Source organism: Mesoplodon bidens (genome assembly GCF_964165515.1).
Source record: "Mesoplodon bidens genome assembly, chromosome: X".
Classification (NCBI taxonomy): Eukaryota; Metazoa; Chordata; class Mammalia; order Artiodactyla; family Ziphiidae; genus Mesoplodon; species Mesoplodon bidens.
Genome location: NC_138163.1, coordinates 132,522,982 through 132,543,261, shown reverse-complemented (window position 1 = coordinate 132,543,261; position 20,280 = coordinate 132,522,982). Strand labels below are relative to the sequence as shown.

At 45.6% G+C, this 20,280-nt stretch overlaps 1 protein-coding gene across 1 annotated transcript; it reads left to right on the top strand.

Moving 5' to 3' along the window:
- Positions 1 to 1,452: 1,452 nt before the first annotated feature.
- On the top strand, positions 1,453 to 20,175 carry MSL3 (MSL complex subunit 3). Its single transcript, XM_081222764.1, has 13 exons — positions 1,453 to 1,592; positions 2,899 to 2,981; positions 3,380 to 3,475; positions 3,810 to 3,910; positions 5,004 to 5,089; positions 5,635 to 5,757; positions 6,334 to 6,494; positions 7,273 to 7,431; positions 9,128 to 9,390; positions 10,057 to 10,166; positions 13,963 to 14,062; positions 14,421 to 14,505; positions 17,563 to 20,175. The coding sequence occupies exons 1-13, from the start codon at positions 1,491 to 1,493 to the stop codon at positions 17,660 to 17,662; spliced, it is 1,569 nt and encodes a 522-aa protein (XP_081078890.1). The 5' UTR covers positions 1,453 to 1,490; the 3' UTR covers positions 17,663 to 20,175.
- The last annotated feature ends 105 nt before the right edge of the window (positions 20,176 to 20,280 follow it).

Here is a 20,280-nt window from a genome sequence, read left to right as displayed (position 1 = left end):
TGGCCAATGGACCTAGCACTCACCCAACTCGTTATGCCAGAAAATCTGGAAGTCTTCCAAGATTCCTCCTTCACTTTCCACCTTCACATTCAATTGATCTCTGAGTTTTGTGGATTCTATTTCATAAATCCAATAATCTATCCAATCAATCAATCAATCTTCACTGTGTGCTAAGAGTGTGCAATGATGAACTGGATGAGATTCCCTCCAGCCTTGCCTTCCCAAGCTTCAAGGAGCTGAGCATCTTAAAGAGGGCATTTTGCAAATGAACAGCCCTCCTACTGCAGAGTAGTAAATGCAAGAAATGGATAAATAGAGGGCTGGGGGTGGGGGTGGGGCGCGGAATCCCGGAGGGGTGTATCTTCATCTAGGGAAGCCTGAGGGGTTTTCTCTTGGCTGTGTCCAAAGTGAAGTCTGAAGGATGTATGTGTACCAGGAACCCAGTGAAGGCGGAGGCAAGTGCAAATTTCTGGAGTCAAGAACAGAGCCCAGAGTGTGGAGGACAGGCAACTCACCACCACCCCAGAGCCTCAGAGCTGGTCTCCAGTTGGGTCTTAATTCAGCAACTACACTGCCTAAAGACTTTCCATTCCTCAAAAGAAAACAAACCCAGCACCATCTTTCCTGTCTGTAGAGGTCTGCCCTTCAAGAAGCATCTCCCGGCATTTGTCATTCGTCCTGAGCATCCCCTCAGGTACCTGCTAGTACAACACCTCTCACCTGTAGGGAGTTTTCGGTGTACAGTATTGGAGAAGACAGACCTTGAGGGAGCATCTCTGCGAGTTCTGGGGGTTGGAAAACCATGGAACGACCTGGGAAGGACCCATCAGCCTCCCCGCCCACGGCTCACCCGCTGTCACTGGGAGCCTCCAGGCCCGCCACCTGCTTGTCCTGGCCCCGATATGTCCCAGTGCTTTATTCACTCTTCCACGACCCTTCGCCCCCCGCCCAAGGCCACTGCCCATCTAGACCCGACCCCAGCCCGACGTCCGCCGCGCGTGGCCACCGCGCTCTGCTAAGGTGCAGGATGCGGCGCGGCCAGGGAGCTCCCGGAAGGCAGCCGCCGGCCGGCTTCCCCACAGCCAGTGCCCACCCCAGACGGGCTCTCTCCTAGCGTCTCCCGTCCCCGGACCGGAGATCGGGTGTCCGGCGCGAAGACCCCGTGGGCCCCGCTTCGGCCGCCTTTCCCAGGAGGGCGCGAGGGGCCGCTCTGCGGGTAGATCTCGGCCGCGGGGCCCCCACTCGCAGCCCGGCGGGGAGTCGCAGGGGCGCGCTCGGTCGGGAGCGCGCGCGCCCGGCTGCTCCGAGGTCCAGCAGTGGCGCGAGGCGGGCAGAGGCGGAGCCGAGGGCGGGCCGGTCGCAGCCTCCGCCAGTCCCCGCTCCTTCCCCAGCACCCTAGCAGAGGCGCGCCACCTCCCCGCCCCCACTCCCCTCCCCCACCGCGCGCGCTCCGCCCGCCCCGGAGCCTCGCCCTCCGCCACGATGAGCAAATGAGCGCGAGCGAGGGCATGAAATTTAAATTCCACTCAGGGGAGAAAGTGCTGTGCTTCGAGCCTGACCCCACCAAGGCGCGAGTGCTGTACGATGCCAAGGTGCCGCCGCGGAGGGACAGGGAGGAGGCGCGGGCCGGGGACCCCGGGACGGGAGGCGAATGCGGATGCGGGTGTGGACGGCGCCGCGGAGCTGGGGAAGTGGCGGGGCCCGGGTGCTCCCTGCTCGCGGCTCCTCGGCCCGCGCGGCACCACACGGGCTACAGGGGGCGCTCGCGGGGCACCGCGATGGGGAGTCGGGGCCCGGGCTCTTCCGCTTCCGCCCGGTGCCTGGGGTGCACTGGCGCCCTCGGAGACTGGTGTGCCAAGTCGTTAGGCCGGGGAGCTGGCAGCGGGGGCCGCATATCCAGGAGGCACACAGCTTCGGCCTGACGGTTAAACCGCCCCTCATCCTGTGCGATCTAGTGCCGCGTGGGCTCCCGCGCCTCGCCCTGATCGACCCGGGCCAGATCCTAATCCATAGCGCCGCAGTACTGGCCGTGGACTGGCGATGTCGTTGCCCTGGGGCCCCAGTCGTGTCTAGGCTCGCCCCCTTCCGTAGGCCGCGACCCGCACCCCGAGGGCAAGGTTGCCCGGCTGTCATAGTCCTTCAGGGCCTTGCAACATTTAGATTTTCAATCTCCGTGTCGCGCCCCGTGCCTGTCCGCCTAAGTCTCCGGGGCTCGGGGGACGTTGAGCCACATCTGCAGCAGCTAAGGTCTGAACGGCCAGAGGGAGTTGGCCTCGCACTCCGGGAGTTGGGGGCTAGTCCCGGGCCCCAGGTGTGTCTGGGAGGTGCTGCCCTTTGGGGGATTGCCCAAGCCTTCCGGGCTCTACATTTTACTTTCGGACTTTACCCCCGCTGACCCCGTCTCAGTTTTCTGTTTGCTGTGCTTCCTCCCTCCCCGCCTGAGTCTCCCCAAGGGTGACACGCCCCATCATTTGCCCCAGACGTTTCCCATGGGACACCGCTGGGAGGGATGGCGTAAGCTGCGAGCCGAACTGGACCTGGACGCAGCGGAGCCCAGGAGACTACAACTCCCAAAGGTCTCTCGGCTGCAGCTCGCTTGTCTAGCCTGGACCCTTTTTAGTTAGTGACAGTTCGGCCGGCCAGTGGTTTCGGAAGCTGCACCCGTTCTCACACTCAGAGACCAATCGGGGTGGTTGGAGGGATGCTTCCTATTTTGAGGCATCCACTCAGGAAAAAAAATGGAATTGAAAGGAAAAATGTTTCAGTCCAGCTCTCTGTCTAAAAAAGGAGAGAATGCTTTCTTTTCTTTTACGAAAAGGTCTATGATCTAGTTTTCCTGATCCAGCTTCTAATATTCTCTATGCTCTATCGTTTGTGGACGATATTTCCTGGTTTCAGATTGTCGATGTTATTGTTGGGAAAGACGAAAAAGGCAGAAAGATCCCAGAATATCTGATCCATTTTAATGGTTGGAACAGAAGGTGAGTGTACTTGTTAAACCGGAATGAAAATTGATCACCTCTGCACAGGAACATTGCAAACTTCTTTGTTAAGTTCTAGAAACACTCCCAGGAAAGTTTCATTTCCTGTTTCTGCTTTTTTAAAAAAATCAAACCTTGCCTACTCTGAAGAATGATTATTTCTAAGTCGATTATATTTGGATTCTCTATGGGTAATTTTGGAAACCCCAGTTGCTTCTGTGTCTGAATGAGTTCCGTTTTCAGTTTACATCTTTTTTGTGATTTTAAAATATTTAAATAGTTTTCTAAAATGTAAGTAATTCTGAGACACATCTGTTCCTGTGAGGTGCTTTTAACATTGGTTTCATATCAAGCTAAAATAATGAATTTTACATTCTTTTCCTTTTTTGTTTGATTAGCTGGGATAGATGGGCAGCTGAAGATCATGTCCTTCGTGACACCGATGAAAATCGGAGATTACAGCGTAAATTGGCAAGGAAAGCTGTAGCTCGCCTGTAAGAATACAAAAAGCATATAAATGTTACTCAGTGTGTTTTCTTTTAGTGTTTAGAATTTTTATGGTATGAAAGTTTTAAAATCTGGTAAACATGGTTTCTTAAGTAATTTTACATTTTTAAAGTGTGTTAGCGCATAGTGTTTCTATTGTATTCGAAATAACTGCTGTGCTTTCAGAGAGGTTATTGTGTAGTATTCTGAAGTGGAGATTACCAGTTATGTTTTAAAGTTTAATTACATCTTAGGTACTTAAGAAGTACTGTTATTGTGTTTGGTTTTTTTCCTCAAGACCAATATCAGTCATCGTCAGCATTTCAGTTGTGTTTGTTTCAGGAGAAGCACAGGAAGAAAGAAGAAGCGCTGCAGGTTGCCTGGTGTGGATTCTGTCTTAAAAAGCCTCCCTGCTGAAGAAAAAGATGAAAATGTTGAAAACTGTGAGTGGCTTGACTCATTTTCTCTGGTTAAAAGGAGTTTTACCTAGTTCTTTTTTTTTTTTTTTTTGCGGTACGCGTGCCTCTCACCGTTGTGGCCTCTCCCGTTGCGGAGCACAGGCTCCGGACGCGCAGGCTCAGCGGCTCCGCGGCACGGGGTATCTTCCCGGACCGGGGCACGAACCCGTGTCCCCTGCATCAGCAGGCGGACTCTCAACCACTGCGCCACCAGGGAAGCCCTACCTAGTTCTTTTATACCGCAGGATGGAGGGGGAAGATTCATTCGAATTACAGACAGGGAAACATTTTAAGCTCATTACATAAAACGTTTGCCCCTTTTGTTTTTTTTTTTTTTTTTTAGATGTTGGGGGTAGGAGTTTATTAATTTATTTATTTTAGCTGTGTTGGGTCTTCGTTTCTGTGCGAGGGCTTTCTCTAGCTGTGGCAAGCGGGGGCCACTCTTCATCACAGTGCGCGGGCCTTTCACTATCGCGGCCTCTCTTGTTGCGGAGCACAGGCTCCAGACGCGCAGGCTCAGTAGTTGTGGCTCACGGGCGCAGTTGCTCCGCGGCATGTGGGATCCTCCCAGCCCAGGGCTCGAACCCGTGTCCCCTGCATTAGCAGGCAGACTCTCAACCACTGCGCCACCAGCGAAGCCCCGCCCCTTTTGTTTTTAACAATTAAAGTAGCAGTCAATAAGATTCTAATTAGACCTCATCAGCCTTGCACATGACCACTGCCTTCTCAGCCAGTGTCTTTATATGGACCCCTCAGAGGTGCATTCTCATGTTTTCTTCTTGGTACCTTGCTCCACTTACGAATGCGGCAGGGAACCGTAGGATCCTAGGTGACTAAACACTTGCAGATCATTTACCTGTGTGGTTTTTGCATCCCTTGAGATTGGTGTTACATTTTTTCAAAATAAATTTCTATTCTGAAAGGTACAGTCATTGTGTTCAGCGTTTAAAATTTATGCAGGATAGTAGTTTATTATTACCAGCAGTAGGACATGCATGCCACCTTAAAGAATTGTAAACATAAGCGTTAGGGAAGTGTATAATGCAGGTTTGCCTGGTATTTTGTGTTTTACCTATAGCAATAAGCAGTTCTTCTGATGACAGTAGTGAAGAAAAGGATGAAGAAATAAGTGAAGAAAGTGATATTGAAGAAAAGACTGAAGTGGTATAAAGTTTTTATTGTAAAAACTCTTTGTCTTTGGCATATATTTTAGTGGTAAATTTCTAGTTGTGAAATGTTTTCTTTAACCAAATATTGTAAAATTGTACTTCATATATAAGGGGAAATAACCCTTAACCCTTACTTATAGTTACTGTAAGAACCTGTCCATGGCTCTTCGTACCCATAAAGTGTTTTCACAAATCGTAGTTACCTCTTTCTTTCCAGTGAAAGTGTGAACTTTTTATAATGCTGATTAAGTATCAGAGTTTGGCATCTTCTGTTTGCCTGTCTACAAAGTTAACATGAATCCCACCGGTAAAGTTAAGTTGGGAAGAAGCAAAATAATCATTTGCAATGTGGTTAGTGGCCTAAAACAAGTTAACTTTTGGCTTTTAATATACTTTTCATTAGAACACTTGGCATCATTACTGGTGTAAATGTCGAAGATTAACTGGGTTTGTTTCATTATAGGCTGTCCTTATGTTAGTCCGTCTTTGGATATAGACTCTCTGTCTTAAGTAGCTAAAACTGGAATTGTGATGTTGCAGAAGGAGGAACCAGAGCTGCATGCAAAAAAGGAAATGGAAGAAAGAACAATAACTATAGAAATCCCTGAAGTTCTGAAGAAGAAGCTTGAGGACGATTGTTACTATATCAACAGGAGGAAACGGGTACACAGGGATAACATATAAAACATGCATCTGTAATAGAGCTTTCATTTAGCTGTATTTTGCAATCTTAAAAAGTTGAGAACCTTGGAGGAATGCAATTCATATTTTAAGTTTTGTACTGAGTCGGGTTTTAAACTTCTCTGACAGTACTGTTCTGCTGATGAAAGTGTGCAGTCTTTTCCAGCCCTGGCTGCCCATTAGAATCTTCTAGGGAGCTTCGCAAAGTCCTGATGCCTGGGCTTCAACCAAGAGGTCAAGGTGAAATTGATTCTTGGTGTTAGGGGTGGCAGCTGTGGATATCTTAGAGGCTCCGCAGGTGGTTCTAATGGATCACTAAGCTGAGAATCACTGCTTGCATTTATTTTTTAAATTATTACTGTAATCTACATGGAGATATGGTCAGTAGAAGAAAAAAGTCAAAGAGCTTCAAAGCACATTTGCTTAAAAAATTATCTTCAAACACAGTTGGCTTTATTTTTGCGCTTCAAAAATGATGTAGACAAGACCACTGTTTCTTGGAATATATGGTTTATACAATGGGATGTATACATCAGATGTTTATATTTTTGTTAACAGTTAGTGAAACTTCCGTGCCAGACCAACATCATAACTATTTTGGAATCATACGTGAAGCATTTTGCTATCAATGCAGCCTTTTCAGCCAATGAGAGGCCTCGTCACCATCACGCTATGCCACATGCCAACATGAATGTGCATTATATCCCAGCAGAAAAGAAGTAAGTAGGGGAGGGATGGTTGGCGTTTCATGGTTCGCTTCGGGTATTAGAGAAGTGACTTCCATTTAGAACAAGTAACATGTCTCTGTTTCAGTTATTATGAATTCATTTACTATAGCAGTTGATGATTCACGTAATAACCAGTTTAATTTCAAAATATTGTCCCTTTTTCGGAATGTTCAGTAACTCCTTAGGTATGTGGTGTGGATCCATTGAGTATATGCACTGCCTCAACACCTGGAGTTTTTTTCAATGATGTAATTTAGGGAGATAACTGTTTTTTTTCCTTGAGAAGTACCTGAATGGGGGATGAGAATTTTATCGAGGCTTGTTCACAAACAGGTCTTTTTCCTAGTCTGAGTAATTGTCCTCATAGCTTGCCTTGCGCACATGAGCCAGCAGGAGTAGAATCAGACACGTAGATTGTTCAAGTTTAAACAGGTGTGTTAGTTCGTCAGGACCGCCCCCTTCAGCTCCCGGTGATTGGGGTCTGTCCACCTTCTGCAGCACAGACTGCTTGGGCTCCTTGTGTGGCACTGGGCATATTCATTTGTGTTCAGTGTGGTAAGGTAAAATTACTTATTGCACTTTATATTATAGATCTGTGTTCCCATTTAATTCTTTATTATTAGCATCTACAGGCTAACTTTATTTTTTACACACATAGGTGTAGTATATAGCATTTAAAACTCTTCCTTCTTAAAATGTGCAATTTCATTGTGACATTTTGGAAAGTTCTATTATTTTACTGCATCTCTAATCTCTTTAATCCTTCCAGCGTTGACCTTTGTAAGGAGATGGTGGATGGATTAAGAATAACCTTTGATTACACTCTCCCATTGGTTTTGCTCTATCCATATGAACAAGTTCAGTATAAAAAGGTGACTTCGTCCAAATTTTTTCTTCCGATTAAGGAAAGTACCACAAACACTAATAGGTAAGTTAACTTGCAGTTCAACCATCAGATATCAGCAATGAAATAGCTAAATCTGTTTTTGAAGATTTCTATTGGATGCTATGGGGCCAACGCGTTTGGAGGAGGGAGTAAATTGCAAAGCGCCCATACTGGTCGTTTTCTTTTTTCCTGGGTAAGCTAAGTCATCATTCACTTGCAAGTGTCTCTAAAAGGTTTTACCAAGTGAAGATTTCAGTGTAGAGAAGTTGGCTCTTGTGTAGCCATCCCGTGCTTTCCAAAGACAGCGGGGTGAAGAGAGCACGGCCTGAGAAAGGTAGATGTGGGTTTGAATTTGGCTCCCCCACATATAGGTTGTGAGACTTGGGGAGGTGTCTTTTGAGCCTCTTGCTTTTGCCTCTGTACGATGGAGAGAACATTTGCTTCTGTAGGTAGTTATTAAATGAGGAAGTTCATGAAGGGCTGGCCACCTCTGCCCTTCAGGTAAGGTTAGTTTCCTTCCCGGTCTGCTGTGTCCCCACTTTCTTCCCTCAATGACCAAGCATTTCCAAATATCTATTCTTTGGGGGGGTTGAAAGTCCCCCACCCTGAGTCTATGCCTACATCTGTGTAAGCTACTTCCCTCTCTCCCCGAGGCCCGTCTTCCTGAGAGTGGTCTGTTCTCATGATTTCCACTCATCCATCTCTTCTTGCCTGTTTACCATCTGCCTTTGCACTTGCTGTGCCATGTGTCGGCCACCTTTCCCCCCACCCCGGGTCCTGTCTCCTGGTTGTCTGCCTCATGACCGTCTCTTCTCAGCCTGCCTTCCTTCCCCGTTGGTTCCACCCCATTTGAGAGGCCTGTGTGACTCACTGGGGACCTGTGTTGATGTCCCCATGCCCTCCTCCAAACCTCGAGGTTCCCAGGGTCTGGGGTGGACCGCGTGTTGCCACAAAATTTGGCCGATGTTTGTGGTGTTTCTAGTCTTACCAGTAGTGACACTGTGATGAGATAATGTGGTGTTCTTATTCTCTCCACCAGGGTTTCTCAGCCTTGGCTCTACTGATGTTTTGAAGTGTATCATCTTTTGTGGTGGCACCGTCCTGTGCATTGTAGGGTGTTGGGCAGCCTCCCTGGGCTCCACCCATTAGAGCCCAATGGCCCTTTCCCCGTTGTGACAATCAAAACTGTCTCCAGAAGGTGTCAGTGTCCCCTGGCAGAGTAGAATCACTCCCAGTTGAGAACCACTGACCTAAGACAAGTATAAAAGGGCGTCACAATCTTTAATGCCAGTGTGTCTTGAGGAATTATTTAAAGGGTTAAAATGATTTAATATGTTTAGTTACTTTTTTTTTTTTTTTTTTTTTTTTTTGCGGTACGCGGGCCTCTCACTGTTGTGGCCTCTCCCGTTGCGGAGCACAGGCTCCGGACGCGCAGGCTCAGCGGCCATGGCTCACGGGCGCAGCCGCCCCACGGCATGTGGGATCTTCCCGGACCGGGGCACGAACCCGCGTCCCCTGCATCGGCAGGCGGACTCTCAACCACTGCGCCACCAGGGAAGCCCTGTTTAGTTATTTTTTAAGAAAATATTTGGGCACATCTGGAAGTGAAAGTTTCTAAGCCTCCTGCAGTGGAGTGGAGGGTGTGTTTACTGTGTGAAAGAAGCCATTGAAGAACCCCTCCAGGTTTTACAGAGATTCTGTGGGCCAGACACGTGTGGCGTTGTCCCGTCTTCCGTAGGAACCCAGAGGAGCTCTCTCCAAGCCCACCTTTGTTGAATCCATCCACACCACAGTCCACAGAGAGTCAGCCCACCACAGGCGAGCCAGCCACCCCCAAAAGGCGCAAAGCCGAGCCGGAAGCCTTGCAGTCTCTGCGGCGGTCCACACGCCACTCGGCCAATTGCGACCGGCTGTCGGAGAGCAGCGCCTCGCCCCAGCCCAAGCGCCGGCAGCAGGACGCGTCTGCCAGCATGCCCAAGCTGTTCCTGCACCTGGAAAAGAGTAGGTCCACCCCCCGGGCAGGAAGGCTGCGCCGGGGAGAGCCGATGTGCCACTTCGCGCCCCTGAAACGCGTCCAGCCGGCAGGAGGGGCTGGGGGAGAACAGGACGAGCACAGGCTCACATCCAGATTCGCCTGCTCGGCTCTGGGGATTTGACTCAGGAGTTCGGCCCGCCTGAGGCTCACGAGGCATTGTCTCTAACCTACCATAAGCTATAGCTAAGAGAAGGGAGCCCCCCACGCCTTCAGCTCTGCAGCGTGGATCCTCGGCGCTGACCGGTTAGAGCTGGCCGACAAGTCTGGTAGCAGTCCCTCCCCTCAGCCCTAATCTGCCGTACTGGGCACCCACTAGTCACTTCCCGTCCCTATGGATTTGCCTCTTCTGGGCGTGTGTTCATATCAGTAGAATCATACTATATGTGGCCTTCTGTCTGTGGCTTCTTTCACTTAACAATGTTTTCAAGGTTCATCACGTAGCGTATCTCAGTACTTGATTCCCTTGCTTTGCTTTTTTCCACCAAATAATATTCCAGGTATTGTCTTTAATAGGGAAGTCTTATCGTTAAAAATTAATAACATCTCTGCTGCTTGTAAAGGTCTTCCAGCAATCTTTAATTCCGTAGCTGTGTGATTTACAAGTGAATAATGAACATCTTTTCCTTTTGAAGAGACACCCGTTCATAGCAGATCATCCTCACCCGTTCCTCTGACCCCTAGCAAGGAAGGGAGTGCGGTGTTTGCTGGCTTTGAAGGCAGAAGAACTAATGAAATAAATGAGGTAAAGAGTTACTGCCTGCTGTTCATCCCCAGTGAGTCCTTCCTTTTGTGGTTTCTTAAATCCTGCAGGAGAAAGTTGGGTTTTCTTAGAAGACACATTATGTTACTGTTGCTGCGAATGGTAACAGAATGGTTCATATGATTGTAACGTTGTATTTGTGGTTTCTAAAATGAGACAATGGTTAGGATTCCAGCCCTACACTTAACATTCATCTTTTATTTCAAATAAGTACAAGTATTGAAGTGTGATTATTTTCATTTTATGGAATGGTTATCAGCACATTTTTTCTGCAAAAGGCCAGAGAGTAAATATTTTAAACCTTGCAGGCCACACAGTTGCTGTTGAGACTCCCCAACTCCAAAGCAACCATAGGCACTCTGTAAATGAATGAGTGTGCTGTGGTCCAAGGAAACTTTATTTATGGATGCTGAAATTTGAATATCAGATAATTTTTCTATGTTATGAAATATTCCACTTTTGGCATTTTCTCAATCATATAAAAATATGAAACCCATCCTCGGGACTTCCCTGGTGGCGCAGTGGTTAAGAATCCGCCTGCCAATGCAGGGGACCTGGGTTCGAGCCCTGGCCTGGGAAGATCCCACATGCCGCAGAGCCACTAAGCCCGTGCGCCACAACTACTGAGCCTGCGCTCTAGAGCCCGTGAGCCACAACTACTGAGCCTGCGTGCTGCAACTACTGAAGCCTGCGTGCCTAGAGCCCATGCTCTGCAACAAGAGAAGCCACAATGAGAAGCCCGAGCACCGCAACAGAAGAGCAGCCCCCGCTCGCCGCAACTAGAGAAAGCCCGTGCGCAGCAACGAAGACCCAACACAGCCAAAAATAAATAAATAAATAAATATTTTTAAAAAACCATCCTCAACAGTAGTGCATTGTGCCAGGCACTTGACCTAAATTACCTCAAGTTCTCGAGAACAGCCTCACCACCAGAGTTCCACTTTATGGATGGGAGAACTTCAATTTAAAACTATTTTTAAGGCCAGTTAACTGAGGTAGGTAGTGAGTGTTTCAGGAGTTCAGGAGATGTCTTAGTCCACTGGGATATTCTGTGAATCTCACCTAGGAAGTGGGATTTTTCTTGTTTCTGTGCATAGGGAAGGATGGCTTTACTAGAAAGAATATTTGATGACAGGGGTCAGCAAACTTTTCTTATAAAGGGTCAGATTGTAAATATCTTCAGGGCTGTGCACCAGCGTGAAAGCGGTATGGATAGTTCACAAATGAATGAGTGTGCAGTGTGCCTCCAGAATTCATTCACGCACGCTAGTAATTGAATTTCATATGACTTTCATATGTCGTGAAGTATTATTCATTTGATTTCTAAAAAACCATTAAAAACATAACCGTTCTTAGCACAAGGGGGTTGGATTTGGCCCAAGGGCTGTAAGTTGGCTGACCCCTGCTAGAAAACTCAATTTGTGTTACAGTGATATTGAGGGGAGATTTAGGAAATTCCTAGTGCAAGCAGTCCCTGATTTTCCATTTTTCAGACAAGAGGGCCCTGCAAGTGTTATTATTTAAGGGGAATCATGTTTCTTCTAGAAGACATCTGAATATTGAGGCACGGCCATTCCCAATCTGGTCACTGGTGCAAGGCCACCATCTAGTGGTTTTAGGTAGAGCTGCAAGCTCTAGTGAAAAAGTAGGATTTCTAGTCAGTGGTTGGAGTTGGGCAGACTCTCAGTGATTCGTGAGACCTTAGTGCATTCCCCCTCCATAAGTGCCTATATTGCAGTATGTTTTCCCCAGGGCTCTGCATCCTGACCACCTGAGACTCACTCTCCCCATGACGTTCGCTGCCCCACCACATGGGGAGGGTCTGGACTCACATTCCTGCTTGAGATCACAGGTGGTTCCCGTGCACACCTCAGTTAAGAATCCTCCACTAGAAACCTGTTATTTACCCCCATAATGCCTCTTTGACAAATAGGAGATGAGTCACTGCACTGAGGTGCAAAATTGAGTGAGGTAGACTGGCTTGCTAACTAACCAGATGAGCTGCTTTTGCACACGTGCACTTCGTGCCTTCAGTGGTCTCAGACTCCCCTGTGTTCACTTTTTTTTTTTTTTTTTTTTTTTTTGCGGTACGCGGGCCTCTCACCGCTGCGGCCTCTCCCGCCGCGGAGCACAGGCTCCGGACGCGCAGGCTCAGCGGCCATGGCTCACGGGCCCAGCCGCCCCGCGGCACGTGGAATCCTCCCGGACCGAGGCATGAACCCACGTCCCCTGCATCGGCAGGCGGACTCCCAGCCACTGCGCCACCAGGGAAGCCCCGCCTATGTTCACTTTGAGTATCATTGTTGAAAACAGTTCCCGAGCTTCAGCTGTGTGCACCACTGGGTTAGGTGCTGGGGAGAGTGTAAAAGTGCTGAAACTTAGTCCTACCCTGAGCCTGGTACAGCACAGAAGGGTGGGGTCGGTGAGGCAAGGGCTGAAGCCCAGACATTCTGCATGGAGTTATATGGAACCATGGTGGTACTTGTTAACTTCTACAATTTCATTTGATCAAATTGACTACATCAGCCTTTCTCGGGTCGTTTTGGCATCCTTCTGCTTTGTCTTGTAGAGGGTTTCCTTTGACGCTATTTCCAGATTAAACTTGACAGATCTCAAAAAGCAAAACAGCAACTCAGGAGAAGCGTTCTATGATTTGCTGAAGTATTTCTATGGAAATTCAACTCTTACTTTAACAAAAGCCGCAAATCCACCCACAGTTCTGAAATTCAAAGTGAAGGAAAAGAAATCAGTTACTAGGGTTGAAGTCTATTTTCACTTGATTCAATGGATGAAATTAGGTTCCAAAGTGAATCTAACATAGCAGAAAATTAGAGAACCTTGAAACAATGGTAACATTACTCAAAACATCTTTAGATCACTTTTTATTGCTTCACTGTCTAATACAGCAGAATTTTCAGTAAAGGAAAAGGGGCAAAATGACCAAAACAGTTACAGCTAATTTATAGGTAGTAGCTATTGAAAATTAGAAAATCAAATATTTCCCTAATCTAATTTTAAGTCTTCCTTTCTCATTTTATTTATTTTTATAAGTTTGTGTTATTTGATATAGTGGCATATTTTTTTTAATTTATTTTATTTATTTTTGGCTGCATTGGGTCTTCGTTGCTGCACGCGGGCTTTCTCTAGTTGCAGCGAGTGGGGGCTACTCTTCGTTGCGGTGCATGGGCTTCTCATAGTGGTGGCTTTCTTGTTGCAGAGCATGGACTCTAGGTGCGCGGGCTTCAGTAGTTGTGGCACGTGGGCTCAGTAGTTGTGGCTCGTGGGCTCTAGAGTGCAGGCTCAGTAGTTGTGGCACACGGGCTTAGTTGCTCCATGGCATGTGGGATCTTCCCAGACCAGGGCTCGAACCTGTGTCCCCTGCATTGGCAGGCGGATTCTTCACCACTGCGCCACCAGGGAAGCCCGAGTGGCATATTTTTTTCATCGTCATACAATTTGTCATAATTTTTAGGTGATTAGAAGTGTCTCCATGTTGCCAAGGAAGGTGGGATGGCTTTAGAACCTCCACATTGGTTTCTTGTCTTGTTTTGTTCCACATTTGGTTTCCTCCCATCTTCTGGTCCAGCTGTGAGGCAGCTCCAGAGGTGCCAGAGGGATGGGAAGCTTGGGTGTAGAAATGTGACACTTGATGGGTGATGTCTTTCTGCTGGCCTGAGAATGTCATTGTGTATGTGTTTGCCGGGATTCCAAATGTTCAGATCTGTTGGTAATGGAGTGTTAAGATATAACAACAAAGCATTCAATCTGCTTTTCCCAGGTCCTCTCCTGGAAACTTGTACCCGACAGTTACCCCCCAGGTGACCAGCCACCTCCACCCTCTTACATTTATGGGGCGCAACACTTGCTGCGATTGTTCGGTAAGAAATCCTGGTCCCTGCTTTCTTCTTTCCCTTTTTATTTTCTTTTTTGATTTTAACACTTATAAGCTTATGTACATCTTGTGGTAACTTTGGGGTCTAAGAAAAATCATTAAATGTTGATCTAAAAAAAAAACACCAAATGGATCTTATATTTCATAAAAATTGTGTTTGTAATGTTTGTACTACTACTCTGTTTTTGTGTTCAGTAGGAGTTTTGGTGTTGTTTGGCAACATAGATGTTAATTTCAATTCAAATAAAGACACATGGGGAGCCAGAGGATCCCTGAGTGTGTCCTACTCATTGCCAGATTCTGCCGATTGATTGTAAATGGTTTTGCTTTTATTTTTAATGCAGTGAAACTTCCAGAAATCCTTGGAAAGATGTCCTTTTCTGAGAAGAATCTGAAGGCTTTACTGAAGCACTTTGATCTCTTTCTGAGGTATTGTTATTAGTTTGTCAAAACTTACTCCGCCACCTTATGTATGACTTTTCTGAACTTGTCTTCAGCAGATGTGGAAGCTAGCTCTGTGGGTAGCAGTATTACCCAAGTATGGTTGGTTCTAACAGTAATTGTAACATGGGGTTTTTGGGCTATTTTTTTCATAGTTTATCTGGTTTCTAAGTGAAGGGTATTCATTGTACGGAGGTAAAATTTTTTGGTGTCACTAGAAGAATCCAGTTGGATTCCATGTGAATAGAAAATTAATTTTCCATGTGAATAGAAAATTAATTTTCTAAAGAAGTGAGTGAGATTGATAATAATGTAATTCTATGTATTTTATTCAGGAGTACCCTAAGTATGTGACTTTTCTTTGTTGCATGTATATAAACTAACTTAAATTTACAGGTCTGATTTTGGTGTCTGTTTTGGAGTTAAGATAAATGTGCTGATAGTTTGTGAGTTCGGAGAAAGGTATTGTTTCCTTCACCTGACAGAGCCAGTCATTTTATTAGTGTCAGATCATTTGCCCCGAGGCTCTCTCCCCTCCCCCGCATCTGGGGCTGTGGACCCCAGCCTCCGTTATGCCTGTGGCCCAACTCTCCCACCCAGATGTCTATTGACCAGTTCCTCTTGGCGTTCAAGGCTGGTTGTCACTCTGCCTCACCCAACTTGTCATATCTCCCTGACCTGTTTCTTGATTCTCTTCAAGGGGGTACCTTTTCCTTGTATTTAGTCCCTAACCTGCAAGAGCTAATCAAGTAGGATTTACCAGAGTGGAGACCACTCCAGCCAGAGAAATGGGTCTTGGAGTTTTTGTTGTTTTTTTTTTTTTGCGGTACGCGGGCCTCCTACCGCTGCGGCCTCTACTGTTTTGGAGCACAGGCTCCGGACGCGCAGGCTCAGCGACCATGGCCCACGGGCCCAGCTTCTCCGTGGCACATAGGATCCTCCCGGACCAGGGCACGAACCTGTGTCCCCTGCATCGGCAGGCGGGCTCTCAACCACTGTGCCACCAGGGAAGCCCTGGGTCTTGAACTTTTTAAAAGATATTTGTGTGGGTATTTTGAACAAAGTATCCAATGAGTGGAATTAGACTTTATAACATTTTATTAAATAAGAAACAAGTTTCAAAAACACTCTCTTCCCCTCCAGCCTCCCCCTCAAAAAAACCCCACAACTCTGTTTGGCATCAACATTTCATTAAGCTGAAATCAAATAATGCCAAAATAAGACAGCCGCAAGTTAGCATAGGAGATACTGCTAATTTTGAGGTATGCCCAATACGAAATAGAAATTAGGGTTTTAGGAGGTAACTTAGAAAGATTTACAAATAAATATAGTACGGTTGACCCTTGAACAACACGGGTTTGAACTGCACAGATCGACTTATATGTGGATTTTTTAAAATAGTAAATACTATAGTACTACATGATCCATGTGGTTGGTTGAGTCTAGGAATGTGGAAGAACAGTGGATATGGAGGGCCCAACTGTAAGTTATACAGGCATTTTCAACTGTGTAGAGGGTCGGTGCCCCTAACCCACACATTGTTCAAGGGTCAGCTGTAATGAAAATGTTTCGAAAATGTATCCAAAGACATCAACTAGAGAATCAATGGATCAGTAATTGCTGTAGGAAGCATACACTCAAAGAAGAAAGAGTTATCTCTCAAATGAATTTTGATTTGGTTTTTACTGAAGAAGGTATTGCAGCGGTTTATCCTTATCTTTTTAGGAATTTGGACAGGTGGGAAGAGGCAGGGGAAACAAATAAGAGGCTAATTACTTAGCTTACTAGCTAATGTGGCCCATGTGAGAATGTTTTAGCCATTCATGGGGAAATATTTGATACTTCAGAGTCAACGTAGTATCTCTGTGTTGCAGATTCTTGAGTGGCTACATTTTAACATCCATCCATAGTCAGGCATAAGTCAGTCTTGCTTACCTATTTTGGTGGAACTGCAGCACCTTTGGCATGGCAAATTGGGACACAAAATGCTCTTCACTTATTAAACCATTCAGTTTTGATTTAACTTAGGCCATGTAAGTACTGTGAATTTCTCAGGTGACATTTATTGAGTTTATAATTTTTTTTTTTTTTTTTTTTTTAAATATTTATTTATTTATTTGGCTGCCTCGGGTCTTATTTGCAGCATGCGGGATCTTCGTTGCAGGATGCTGGCTTCTCTAGCTGCGGCACGCAGGCTTAGTTGCCCCACAGCATGTGGAATCTTAGTTCCCTGACCAGGGATCGAACCCGAGTCCCTTGCATTGGAAGGCGGATTCTTAACCACTGGACCACCAGGGAAGTCCTATAATTTATTTTTTATAGTTTTTTTTTTTTTTTTTTTTTGCGGTACGCGGGCCTCTCACTGCTGTGGCCTATCCCATTGCGGAGCACAGGCTCTGGACGCGCAGGCCCAGCGGCCATGGCTCACGGGCCCAGCCGCTCCGCAGCATGTGGGATCTTCCCGGACCGGGGCACGAACCCGTGTCCCCTGCATCGGCAGGCGGACTCTCAACCACTGCGCCACCAGGGAAGCCCCTATAGTTTGTTTTTAAAAGAGGAAAATGTGGGACTTCCGTGGTCAAGTGGCTAAGACTCCATGCTCCCAATGCCGGGGGCCCGGGTTCGATCCCTGGTCAGGGAACCGCATGCCACAACTAAAGATCCTGCGAGCCTCCACTAAGACCTGGTGCAGCCAAATATAAATAAGTAAATAAAGAAATGAGGAAAATGTAGAAATAGTCACGAGGCCTTTTTGCACAGAAGTGATTATATAATCAAGACTGCCACCTAGTGGAGTTTAGGTTCTATTTCTATTTGTACACTTGATAGTGAAAGGATTCCAATGAAATAGTCATTAACGTCGAAGCCGGATATGTGCAATGAAAGTAATCAGTATATAGAAATCAAGATTATATTCATTATTTTTTTTTCTGTCTCATACAGAAAAGAGTGAAATGTTAGAGTGGTTGGAAGTTAAAATTTTGCTTCTTGGTATTTGGCCTTTATTGTAGTGATCATAGGGGCTATTTGTTTTCTTTTTTCCAGGTTTTTAGCAGAATACCATGATGACTTTTTCCCAGAGTCTGCCTATGTTGCTGCCTGTGAGGCGCACTACAGCACGAAGAACCCCAGGGCGATTTATTAAGGTTTTGATGGTTCTGGAAGAACAGCTTCTCTATCTAGCTTTGCACTCTCGGTTCCCGATAAAGAACTAGGGAGTTGGTGGGCCTTCCTTAGAGCGAATGCGACACCCGCCTTGGGGGTGTGTGGCAGAGGCGGGCCCATTTGTTTGAGTTGCTTACCTACCGTAGTTATTTCTGTTAAGGATTACTTCCTAGGTACCTGAACGGCCTCCAACATGTGACCCTTGCCACGGTACATGTCATCTGTGACGGCGGGAAAAGAGCAGCTGTGTTCACAGTGAAATGTTCACGAAAGTGTGCGTAGGTTGGGCTGTTTCAGTAGACGGAGTTACTTTTTAGCAATAACCACATTTTTAAACTATTTGTTAGCATTAAACAAAATTGTTTTGCAAACCGTTTTCATTCTTGTGATGAGGCTGAGCAACAAAACATTAGTTTTGCTTGGAAACCGAAAAGTAGTCCCAGAATATTTTAGAGGGGGTTGATATTGATGGCAAAAAGAAAATTTGCAGCTATACATTTGCTTGTTACAGTTCCTTTTCTATAAAACCTTATTTTTGGTGATCTAAATAAAGCATTGCCTGAATGTTTGAAATTTTATAGCTACACTTGGTTGTGTAATGTTATAGTTCCCTTTCTGTAGGATGTTATTTTGGGTGATCTCAAATAAATCATTGCCCATCTTGTTGGAAAGAACCAAGAGAGAGTTTTCACTCTGGTCTTGTCCTCTTTCTTCATTGTAGAAAAACAGCAAGGTAACTTTGATTCATAACTTTTTTGTGTTTTATTTTGTTTTCCCTTTGTGACTTTTTTATTAAGGACTTTTGTTTTCCTTTCCTTCTTTGATTTTGCCTGACTAGAAGGTGGTTACTGGAAGTTGGGACAGCTCCTTGCTGGTTTGGGGCCGACATATTTAGCCTCTTCCAGCATTACCAGCTGATGGTCTCTGAAGTCATCCTTCTAATCCTCACCTAAGTCTCTCACATGCCTGCCCTTTTCCTCAGGATATTTTAGAAAGTTCCAGCTCTGTTTGAGGGATGCCAGTACCATACAAGCCTTGAACGTAGCATCTGCATTTTCTCGTAGCTCAGTTTAGTTGACCTTAATTTCCAAAGATCACTGGACATGAACCACAAGAGCCACAGGGCGTTTCAAAAGCTCTCTAAATGGTTCCATCAAAGAGACTTCTGTATACACTGACCCGTGAGAATCAGAACCTCGAAGTCGAGTAATGTCCTCTTAGTGCACATAGTTGCTAAGCAAACGTCAGGTTTTGGCTTCTAACCTGGAGTAGCATTTGGGTTCATGCTAGGTTTCATCTCCATTTGGTTTATGCAATGCTTGTTTAAATGTGGTGCACCTGCAGTATGCTCTGAATTGTTAAAAAAGTTAAATCAGTAATTATTCATGGCCTGGAAAAGAAAAAATTTTTCTTTTATAAGAATCTACTTGTTAAATGTCCCCAATGAAATGAACACAGACTGTCTCTTGGAACATTTATATAGTTATATACCTTGAGTTTACAATTAATGCATTTTCTAATAATGAACAATTATTTTCTTCCCCTAAAGGCATTTGTGTGTGTGTGTGTGTGGCCATGTGCATGCGGGATATTAGTTCCCCGACCAGGGATCAAACGTGTGCCCCCTGCAGTGGAAGTGCAAAGTCCTAACCACTGGACTGCCAGGTTCTTAATCACAACTTCCCTTAAGCTGATTATTTGTACCTTAGGTTGATTTAAATAACTGTTCAAAGTTTTATCCCTTTATTGTATATTGCTAATAATTTTTCAAATAATTCATCAATTAAAAAAATGATTTAAATGTCTAGACTGGACTTCCCTGGTGGCACAGTGGTTAAGAATCCACCTGCCAATGCAGGGGACACGGATTCAAGCCCTGTTCCGGGAAGATCCCACATGCCGCGGAGCAACTAGGCCCATGCACCACAACTACTGAGCCCGCATGCCACAACTACTGAAGCCCACTTGCCTAGAGCCCGTGCTCCGCAACAAGAGAAGCCACTGCAACGAGAAGCCCGTGCACCGCAACGAAGAGCAGCCCCCGCTCGCCGCAACTAGAGAAGGCCTGCGCACAGCAACGAAGACCCAACGCAGCCAAAAATGAATAAATTTTTAAAAATTAAAATAAATTTTTAAAAATTAAATGAATTTAAATGTCTAGACCATCCTTATAAAAATTATGCATTATCGTTTTTTGGTCAATTTTTATATTGCTACTTTCCTAAACTGCCAAATCTTGCAGTTAAGTATCACATCATTGGATTAATGTCTTCCTTTTAAGTTGTTTAAAGATGTATTGAAAATATTTCTATAACTTGTGTGTCATATCGGTGTACTAGGACTTTGAAAAAAACATGTGAGAGGGAAAAAAACATTTCCAAACAAGTAGATCGTAAAGCATTTCATAGTACCGTGTATACAAAAAAAGAAAAATTTACCGTTTTACAAAAGTTGACGTCTGTCATTAGATTATTTTATCAATTCTATAAACATTTGAGCAAGTGCAATTACCCTGTTTTGCCATTATTTTCTTAATAACTCAGTGGCCCCTGCCCTTTAACATTTAGCCAAAGGTAAGTTTATCTGAATGTTTATTGA